Source organism: Triplophysa rosa, linkage group LG18 (assembly GCF_024868665.1).
Source record: "Triplophysa rosa linkage group LG18, Trosa_1v2, whole genome shotgun sequence".
In the NCBI taxonomy this organism is placed as follows: domain Eukaryota; kingdom Metazoa; phylum Chordata; class Actinopteri; order Cypriniformes; family Nemacheilidae; genus Triplophysa; species Triplophysa rosa.
In genome coordinates, this window is record NC_079907.1 from 23826786 (window position 1) to 23837660 (window position 10875).

Here is a 10875-nt window from a genome sequence, read left to right on the forward strand (position 1 = left end):
TTCTGATCCTGTATATCAGCATAGCAGTGATGAATTTATGAACTACTTCACATATAAAATCCAAGATATTAGAGAAAAAATTATAACAATGCAATCAGAAGTGAAACCCGCTGAACAAACTAACTACAGCGCCCTTAAGGAGAAAATGCAATTATTTTATACCGTAGATCAAGATGAGCTGTCTAAAATTATTAGATCATCTAAATCAACAACATGCATACTAGACCCTATACCTACAAATCTACTGAAAGAGATGCTCCCAGAAATTATAGATCCTCTTCTTGGTATTATTAACTCATCTCTGACATTAGGACATGTGCCTAAAGCATATAAGGTGGCTGTTATAAGGCCCCTTGTCAAAAAACCCCAACTCGACCCTAGAGAACTAAGGAACTACAGGCCTATATCGAATCTACCTTTCATATCTAAAATTCTGGAAAAAGTAGTTTCAACTCAATTATGCTCCTTCCTCCAAAGGAATGACATCAATGAAGAATTCCAGTCTGGATTTAGAGCATGTCACAGTACAGAGACTGCTTTGATCAGAGTTACAAATGATCTGCTATTGGCGTCTGACCGAGGTTGTATCTCGTTATTGGTGCTGCTAGACCTTAGTGCTGCATTCGATACCATTGACCACAGCACACTCCTACATAGACTCGAAAATTATGTCGGCATTAAGGGAATAGCTTTGAAATGGTTTAAATCTTATTTATCCGACCGTTTTCAATTTGTAGCAATAAACAATGAGGTGTCACGCAAATCGCAAGTCCAGTACGGTGTACCACAGGGCTCAGTCTTAGGGCCTCTGCTCTTCGCATTATACATGCTACCTCTAGGAGATATAATAAAGCGACACGGAGTTAGCTTTCACTGTTATGCTGATGATACTCAACTTTATATTTCCTCGAAGCCTCATGAAACACAGCAGTTCCATCGAATAATGGAATGCATAGTCGATATAAAAAACTGGATGAGTAACAACTTTTTATTACTGAACTCGGACAAAACGGAAGTGTTACTTATTGGACCGAAAACTGCTATAAGTAACAACCAAGAATACTGTTTAACTATTGACGGATGTTCCATAAAACCCTCGTCGTCAGCAAAGAATCTTGGCGTTCTATTCGATAGTAATCTGTCATTTGAGAGCCACGTCGCCAACACCTGTAAAATTGCGTTTTTCCATCTTAAGAATATATCTAAACTACGTCATATGCTGTCAATGTCAGATGCAGAGAAGTTAATTCATGCATTCATGACATCAAGACTAGATTACTGTAATGCACTGTTAGGTGGTTGCCCTGCAGGCTTATTACAAAAACTCCAATTGGTCCAAAACGCGGCAGCTCGAGTTCTTACACGTACAAAAAAGTATGAACATATTAGCCCGGTTCTGTCAACCTTGCACTGGTTACCTATAAAGCATCGCGTTAACTTTAAAATCTTGCTTATTACCTATAAAGCCTTACATGGTTTAGCTCCTCAGTACTTGAATGAACTCCTTTTGTATTACAGTCCTTCACGTGCATTACGCTCTCAGGCGTCCTGTCAGTTGGTAATACCTAGAATTTCAAAATCAAGTGCAGGTGGTAGATCCTTTTCCTATCTAGCGCCTAAACTTTGGAATAGTCTTCCCTGCACTGTCCGGGAGGCAGACACACTCTGTCAGTTTAAATCTAGACTAAAGACGCATCTTTTTAATCTTGCATACACTACTCTTCCATAATATAAATCTTCAGAGGGTTTAGGCTGCATTAGTTAGATCAACCGGAACCAAAAACACAACTGATGTACTTGTTGCATCAAAGAGTACAGAACAGTACTCTACTCTCAGCCAGTCTTGTCTCATTGTTCCAAGGTTACCACAGCGAGCAGGATGCAGTTCATGGCCTGACCTGATGGTAGAGCGGAGAATGGGAAGTGGGGACCTGACAAGAGCTGAGATGATAGAGCTGGATAAAGAAGGACGCGGTCTCTTGACATGTCTTCACCACAAAACTTCAAATGCTATTAGATTATTAATGATAATCTTAAACTATAATTTATTTTATTATTAAGTTTATTTATTTTATTTAGCCTTGTTGTGCAAGTTCTCTGGAGCTTGTGCAGAGGCAGCAGCTTTTGCCAGAGGGGAACTGGAATCCCCTGGTTGGGCCTGGGTTCTCCTGAGGTTTTTTTTCTCGATTAGAGTTTTGGGTTCCTCGCCACCGTTTGCATACTGTTTTTGCACTATCTGCCTGACCGGGGGGGCTGCTTTAGAATCTTAAAGTTTTACTTAATTAATATTGCATATAGGAATTTATTATCTGTTATATTTGACCTGTGCTTCTCTCTCCTTTATCCTAAATGTGTGCTCTCACTGAGCGTGTGTGTGTGTGCGTACTTGTCTGTGTACGTACGTGTGTGTGTGTGTGTGTGTGTGTGTGTGTCTCTGTGTCTGTGTGTGTTGGTGCGTGTTGTGTGTGTGGAGTGTTTTGTGTGTGGGTGTGTCTGTCTTCTGTGTTTTCAACCTTTTCTTGTTTTTGCAGGTACAACTTTGATTGTTTTGCTTGTAGTCAATGTGTCTCATGTGCAGCTGCTTTGTAACAATGAAAATTGTAAAAGCGCTATATAAATAAAGTTGAGTTGAGAGTTGAGTTGAGAATTCAACACATCACATGCTAATTGGCTATATAAGAATGCGATGTGCTTGTTACACACATCAAGTTTATTGTATAGATAAACACATACAGTTACCACACGAGCAAGCGATTGACAAAGCATTGAGAAGTTCTTAAGAAATATTTGAGAATCACACTTACGAACATTCTTACGAAATTCCTATAATTTGTTTTAAGAACAGTTTCCTGAATCCGGCCCCAGTTCTTCTCCCCACAAATGACCACCCGTGTGAACACCCATCACCTGATACACACATGACCTACAGAAGCAACCCTCAACATCACCCGTTGTCTGACATACGTATGATTTGGAGTCCCATTACAACTACATGAGATCTTTTGTTTGATACTTTAGCCGAACGGTTGAGCTGTAGTGTATGTATTATGTATGACGATCTATACACACGTGTAAGAATGTAGTAACAACACGGCGAGACTGCGGATTCCTTCGGAAAACAAACGCTTCAAATCTCGTTCTGCTTGCTGAAGATCCAGATCCCGCCAGAGCTCCAGACGGTCTCCTGTACTGCCTGACGACACACACAACTGAACATCACTAAAATGACTCAAATCATACACTCACACACACACATGCATGACTTTCTCTCTGACACTGCAGTGTGTTGATGAAGAACGAGGCCCGTTAAAGTTTAGTTTCACTAAATGTTTTTTTATACACTAGAACGTCAGTCTGGTAAATGTCAACATATCAAAATATCAAGATGATGTCATGACTTGATGCTAAAGTAAATGCAGACAAATTTCACCCGTGACGATGCGTTTGGATTGATTTCTGGGTAACTGACAGGAATCCTGTGTGAGAATCACTCTCTCCTCCACCTCGATCACCTCCTCATACAGCAGCTCTGGCATACGCACCTCCTACGACACACACAGACGCTCTTTATTAACGCATCACTCATATTTCATGAGAACTTTGCATACACATGACATCCACATGTAAACCGTGATGTAAACTGTGTTAATCACCAGATCAAACAGGTCCGGTCGGGCTTGCGTGCCGATATGAAGCAAGTCTCGAAATCCACGTGTCACCACCAAAGCTGTTCTTTCTCCCTGACGCTCCAGCAATGCATTAGTCGCCACTGTGGTGCCCATCCGAATCCAGCCAATCAGAGAGGAGTCCAAAGGTTGATCCCGAGGAAAGCTCCGCCCACTTTCCTGTTCAATGAATCAGACAGACAGTGTTTAAGAGGAGTTCTTTGACTCCTGTGTTCTGTCTGTGTTGCCGTGTTTCCTCTCACCTCCTCCAGGACTCTGCGGATGCCCTCAGTAGGAGCATCTCTGTAGTTTTGTGGGTCATGTGACAGGAGTTTCAGGACCCTCTCTCTACCGTCAGGCAAACGGGCAAACACGTCGGTAAATGTTCCTCCACGATCAATCGCAAAGTCAAACTTGCCTTTAGTTTCAGCCATGCTGGGACACACACACGCACACACACACACACACGCACACGCACACACACACACGCACACGCACACGCACACACGCACACGCACACAGAGTCAGGGATGTTCTCAAAACACATTCTCATTGACAGCCATAGTTCTATCAGAATAAAGCAATAAGCCGTGTGAAGCAGTGGGTTACATGTGTTTTAGACATGGGTTGGATTACGAAATAATAAAGGAAGCTTAGTTTAAATCAAATATGGCAATGCAAGAAGCTCTTTGCGGTTCATCTTACTGATGTGTCACAAAATCTTGGTTTCCAAGATAACATGGCTTAAAAAAACTAATACTTGCATTAACAAATTTCCTTTTTAAAAACATGGTCTGACATGTCTGAAAGCACACAATTTCATTTTAAACGAAACCTTAAAAATCTCTTCTCAATCACTTTAACAGTCTAAAAATGTCAATACCACAGCATGTTTTTAATATACTGTACATAATTTTACATTAGAAAATTATAAATACAACATTTTTTAAATGTGCTTAACTAACTAAACTTATATGGTGTAAATATCTGTGTTCATGATGTGTGTGTAGTACACATGATACTGATGTAGTACACATGTTATACTGCACTGAAATATATCAGGTGAACAGATTTGCTCTTAATAAACTGTAACACTTAGTGACGCTCTGGCAGTTAATCTGTAGCCCTTATACACGTTATATAACCGAGTTAATCATAAATCACAGACATGTTAAACTCCTCTTCCTCGGGTTTACATGGTGAATTGATCTTTGACGAAAGTTAAAGTTAAAGCCACGAACTCAAGTCTGCTGTAGTGCGTTTATTTTTCAACGGGGACAAACCTCGTTTATACTTAATCATCAAGAGCTTTATACGTGTGAATGACAGAGTTTACTAACCCACTATTACTGTGTGGAACAGAAGAGTCGGTGATGACACAAATAACCCTGAACAAACCTGAAACGACAAGTTATTTATATTTACATTTATTCATTTGGCAGACGCTTTTATCCAAAGCGACTTACAAGTAGGAGAGCATGTAAACATGTTGTCAACACTCTAAACAGTTAACACTAAACACCCGACTAAACAACTAACACAATCATTACAACATCATAAACCGGCTGTAATAAACTCACAGTTTCTCAAGGTGAAGCGCAGGTGAAGTGTGAAGTAACTCCTGTCTATCTCACTGATCCCAGAACAGAGAAGATAAACATGAACACGCTTCGCGGTTTTATTCCTGTCAGTGAGGGAGAGTTTCCGCCTTCGAGTAACAAGCCAATCATCAACCGTCATCAAGAGACTGACGACTTTCTGGGGGAGGAGCTTAGAACTGTACAATTTCATTTTAGGAAAAGAGTAAACGGTGCAGTTCATGTCAGGTCTTATTGTTGTCGGAATATGTACATTTATTGTGATCTTAATGAGCGATCTTCAAGATATCTGACTATTTCTTTAATCAAGTCGATACTTTAGGTTTTATAAGTGAACTGAATAACTGTCGAAGACATCAAATGGGCGCAGAGTGTAGAGACTTTCACTGGTCCTGTCCCAAAAATGTCAAACACGTGTTATTCATTACTTTCTTCACAAACTGTGTTTCACACAGCATAATAGAAACTTGCATGATTTCATTCTCGGAATTTATAGTTCAAAATTCGAAATTGAATTGGTTTTAATGGAATCTATAATAGTCTATCTGCCTGGTCGATGTGTAGGCCTACTGAAAAAAGACCCAAGACTTACACTATACATAAAATAATTTTGTAATGGTTTCAATGGCAAATAGCCGATGCTTCATATTTTTTTGTTTTCCCATAAATTGTCTTTCTATTAAAAAGCTCTGTGCGTCATAGTATTCACTTCCGACTTGAATCCCCCTTCTGGTGTGAGTTATGAAAAGCCCCCAAATGTTCAGAAACGATCAGAAGACACAGAATATAACGGCCCATCATTCAGCCAACATGTCATTAGTTGTTCCTAGTTTTTTTTATTAGTAACTTGATTTCTTAGAATGTAGGTGTCAATGCTGTATGAAGTGTCTATATGTACTGTATGTGACAAAGTGAAATCAGACAGTAGATGTCAGTAGATGTCCGTCCGTGTTTGTGTTGAAATGAAAGTTGCTGAAGTGTTTTGATGGAGTTGATCTCATGGCTGGATTAATAAACCCGGAGAAACATTCGACATCTTAAATCCAAATCCATCTCTTCAGTGATGTGAGGATTTTATTATTGATTCTTTCTCTCTCTCTCTCTCTCTCTCGCTCTCTCGCTCTCTCTCTCTCTCATCATGTCAATGCTTTAGCTGACGCTGCTTGTTTCAAGCTTCACTTTAGCTTCAGCACACGATAAACGGATCAAGTGAGGATTATGTGTCGTGCTCTCACACATAACGTTACGTGATATTATAACATGTTTTAGCACAAAGAATCAACCTGATGTCAGTTATAACGCTTGTTTTTGTTTTGTGTCTGTTCACGAGTTAATGCTACTTGTTCATGCTAACTGCTAAAGCTAACCAAAGCTAACAGTCCGTCTGTCCGCAGTAAAGAAAGAAATCAGTGTTTAATGACAGATATAATACTGCAAAACACGAATCACATTATTGTTTTACTGTGTTTAGCAAACACGTTTTGTTGTGTGTGATTTAATGTTTAAATAACAGAACGCAATTCTCTGCCAAATGCCCATCATATGCTACTGTGACTATAAACTAACGTTACTTTCCATAACACCCAAGTTTTTCCTGTAGTATAGACACACGTGATGGAATAATATAATAGCACTGTCCTAAAATATGAACTTGTTTGTATGTTTAAATGGGGATGTCAGATCACACAAATAATACTATTGTCAATATCGGTAAGTATTATATAGATATTGTGTAACTTAAAGCTTCCTTCACGTGCTCTCGGAATTTCGATAATTCCCACTTCAACCCGGAAATAATTTATGTACCGGTGCTCTTTTAATGTCAGCATATACTTGTAATGTTTAAATGCTACTGAATCATTAGTAACATCAATGTTTTAATGTTACTAAATACTTTTAATGTTACCAAATACAGACGTTACTTCCGGGTTGAAGTGGGAATGATCGAATTTCTGCAAGCACGTAAAGGCAGCATTAATACCAGGGGCGGACTTACCATTAGGCAAAGGTAGGCAATCGCCTGGGGCCCCGAGCTACCAGGGGCCCCCAAAAGGAAGGGGTGGACTTAACCAATAAGCCATGTCAGCAGCCACGTAGAGCCCCAAGTAATCATCAAAATAGTCGGGATATCCCTGTTAACGTTTTACGTTATTACATCTGTACGAAAGCACTCCCCCCATTATAGATTAGAGTGGACCATTCTATTAGCACCGTATATGCGCGAGACGAGTTCGACACCAGCTAGAGAAAGTTAACGCAGCGGCGGAATTGGTAGAACTGCCCACAGCGAGAGTGTCATTGTGTGGTACATTAGCTGCAAAACGAAGTAAAAGTCGCAGGGAAATAAAACAACAAAGAACGCAGCTACACCAGCGGAGAGGAAAAAAGACGATTTACAAAAGATTGTTGCCAAAGTCTCTGCTTTTTCCCCACACAAACTCCACCGCTGCTCCTACAGCAGTAGCGCATCTCTTTCCCGCCAGACAAAGCACTCTCCCAGCCACGAGCAATGATAATGTGCCGGTGAGTATTTCTCCATGAACACCGACAACAGTTATAATGACTGACGACCAAAACATCTGTCAAACAAAGAGCTCTGTGCGCTTGGTAGGAGAGGGCCAGTTCAAAGGTAGAAAGGTTGTTTGACTCCGCTGCGCAGACCGATGGACACATAAAGACATAATATAATAACGTCAGTACAGTGCTAACGATTCTGTATGCACTAGTACATAAATTTGGTCACATTTAAATGCATGAAAGCAGTGTTAATTTTGACAGCAAATTTTGATTTAGTTTTAGTCATAGTCTTTTGACGAAAATGCAATTTAGTTTTAGTCACATTTTAGTCAACCCCATCATTTTAGTTTTAGTCTAGTTTTAGTCGACGAAATATGAAAAACATTTTAGTCGAATAAATATACATTATATTTAGTCTACTAAATTCTAAATGGTTTAAATCATTTACTTGGTGTAATTAAATGTTCCATACAAAGATTCAACTGTTTTGACATAATTTACTTCACCTTAGAATGAAATTAAACCAGGTCATTACCTTTATTTTTCAGAAAATTCCAGTAACTAGATATGCATTGTTGGAACGCAGAGTATTAGACCATGAACGACATGTTCCAGTTCGTTCAATTCCATTTGACTCAATTGACTCGTTAAGTAGGGCGTATTCATTCAGTTCATTCAACCAATGAAACGCTCTGACAGGGCTCACACTCAAAGGCTATTGGCTCATGGCATGCCTATTTGAAGAAAGAGCGCACTGTCTTTGCTTGAGACAGCAATGAATGAGAATAGCTTTCAAAAAGACATATTATATAAATTGTATTACATTTCTTTAGTCATGCAAACATGTTACATATTTGGTTGGAATGTACAGTTTGACTCACTTCATCACTTCTATAATCAGTAGAGGACAGCGCTGGTTTCTTTTGGCTGACTCTATGTTGCATTTCACGTTATGCAGCAGCTCGTGTTAAGTTAACATTGGCATATAAAACCTTTGAGCTTGCCTTCGTAATGTGTTTCGGGGTGACTCGCCTGCAGTCGCGCTTCAAGTTTGCGGCGTTTTACCGGCGATCGTGAAGAAAATAAGACGCTTTGTAACCCGCGTGGAGACACAGAATACATGTGTGTGCTTCCCCTTCTCCCAGAGACTTCTCTCTGCCGTTTATATGAGATAAGCAGCACATGCGCGCAAACTGATGTCCGCCAGGTGGGACACGAATATTTTCGTCTCGTTTTTATTAGTTGACGAAAATGTCAGTATATTTTTATTACAGTTTTCGTTATAATGCATTCATTTTTATTTAGTTATCGTCTCGTTTTCGTCAGTGAAAACATGTCGTTAACGAATACTTTTCGTCATAGTTTTCGTTAACGAAATTAACACTGCATGAAAGTTAACCACAAAAAAAAACAAGGAGAGAGGACACATTTTGTATATAGTAATACCAGATCAGGGATTTTCCTGCATAAAGAAATTGGAGGCGGCCGCCTCAATCAAATTTCGTGCCGCCTTAGACTCTCGTTAAAAATATGTCGAGTGTCTTCACAAAAAACACTGCGTGCATTATTAAACAGATTGTCATTTGTAACTGCAGTTACGAAACAATGGAGGCGCTGTTTCGTTACCAGCAGTGAGACGCTGAAGAGTTCAGTAAAAGAGCTATATTAGGAGCTGTATTAGCTGTGTTTCACGGCTGTTCAGGAGTTTTACATGAATTTCTTGAAAATATTTCCTAAATTAACTTGCTGTACATCATTATGATGTTTTTAGCTGTGAAGTTGGCTCGTTGAATCAGCGTTATTCTGTACACAGCGAGTTCGCCAGTATGAACGCACATTGCGATCAGAACGACTCGCAAACAAATGACTCCTTTGAACCAATTCGTTTACACAGAATGTAAGAGATCAGTGAATCGTTCAAAGCTCAGTGAACTACAAGAGAACGTATGTGAATGAACTTTGCTCATTTAGTTAGACTGGTTACTTATAGGCTAAAAAGTCTTATAAAAAAGGCTTATATTAAAATTTTCAACTTTTCTGTTTGATTGAATAAATTTAATGCTTTATATAACTTATTAGTTTTCATTTCATCAATTTTTTTTAGAACTTTAATATAAGTGTTTTGTTAAGACATTTATCCCATGTTTTTCATTTGGGAATTCATTATTATATATTTTTGAATTAGTATCTCTGATTATTAAGCTTAGTTTTCCCCTGTCACTTTGACTGGGGGTGAAAAGTTGTGTGCTTTGAGGAGGAAGAAAAATAAGGGTTGCAGTAAAGTAAAATGGTGCATAGTTGGGGCCCCCATAAATGGATTTGCCTAGGGCCCCCAAATCACTAAATCCGCCCCTGTTTAATACTAATTAGGCCGTTAGGCACGACAACAGTAGCTGGTGGGCAGTGTTGCCAGATTGGGTGGACAATTTCCAGCCCAAAGGCTCACTAAAACCCGCCCACTCCAACAAAAACCAGGCCAAATTTTAACTACCAAAATAATGTGATAGAAATTTAGTCAATCGATGATAATAATGACCATTTTATCTCCTGAAAACGAAGTATGGCAAGATGACAAAATATAATAAAAACCAGGAAAACAGATCAAACATAGCAAATGCATTAAGGAGAGTTAGAAAATATGACTAACGTTAAAGGGGTGATATGACAAGGCTAAAACTAATATTATGGTTTGTTTTAGATGTGATGCAATGTGTAAACAGGATTTAAGGTTCAAAAACGCTGTATTTTCCACATACCATACATGTTTGTATCTCCTCTTTGCTCAGTCTCTCTGAAATGCGCAGATGTTTAACAAAGCTCATGGCTCTGAAAAGCGAGGTGTGCTATGATTGGCCATTTCACCAGTGCGTAGTGATTGGTGGAATACTGCAAGCGTGTGAGGGAAATGTAACGCCTCTTACCATATTTGGAACATCAGGTTCCTCTTCAATTGTACTGACAGGTACGCCCACCTTACTTGCGTATACATTTGGGCGGTCTTTGTCAAATCAGACCACCAACTGACGTAGATTTGTGGGGGTGTGGCTACATGAGGCGTTTCAGGTAGGTCTGGGTGAGCATTCGCTTTTAGATAG

At 39.4% G+C, this 10875-nt stretch overlaps 2 protein-coding genes across 3 annotated transcripts in view; one reads left to right on the plus strand and one right to left on the minus strand.

Moving 5' to 3' along the window:
* The window catches only part of oplah (5-oxoprolinase, ATP-hydrolysing), a 38843-nt gene extending 33483 nt beyond the window's left edge, over positions 1-5360 (minus strand). For both annotated transcript variants that reach the window (XM_057358187.1, XM_057358186.1), the window contains exons 1-6: positions 5246-5360; positions 5006-5063; positions 3929-4100; positions 3654-3845; positions 3431-3545; positions 3070-3193 (exon numbers count right to left, since the gene is read on the minus strand). In XM_057358187.1, the coding sequence (XP_057214170.1) occupies positions 3070-3193; positions 3431-3545; positions 3654-3845; positions 3929-4099 (602 nt within the window). In that variant the 5' untranslated portion in view covers position 4100; positions 5006-5063; positions 5246-5360. The remainder of the gene's footprint in view (positions 1-3069; positions 3194-3430; positions 3546-3653; positions 3846-3928; positions 4101-5005; positions 5064-5245) is intronic.
* A 687-nt stretch (positions 5361-6047) lies between these two features.
* Positions 6048-10875, plus strand: part of stat5b (signal transducer and activator of transcription 5b) — a 56318-nt gene continuing 51490 nt past the window's right edge. The window contains exon 1 of the mRNA XM_057357729.1: positions 6048-6328. The gene's annotated coding sequence lies outside the window, so the exon portion shown is untranslated. The remainder of the gene's footprint in view (positions 6329-10875) is intronic.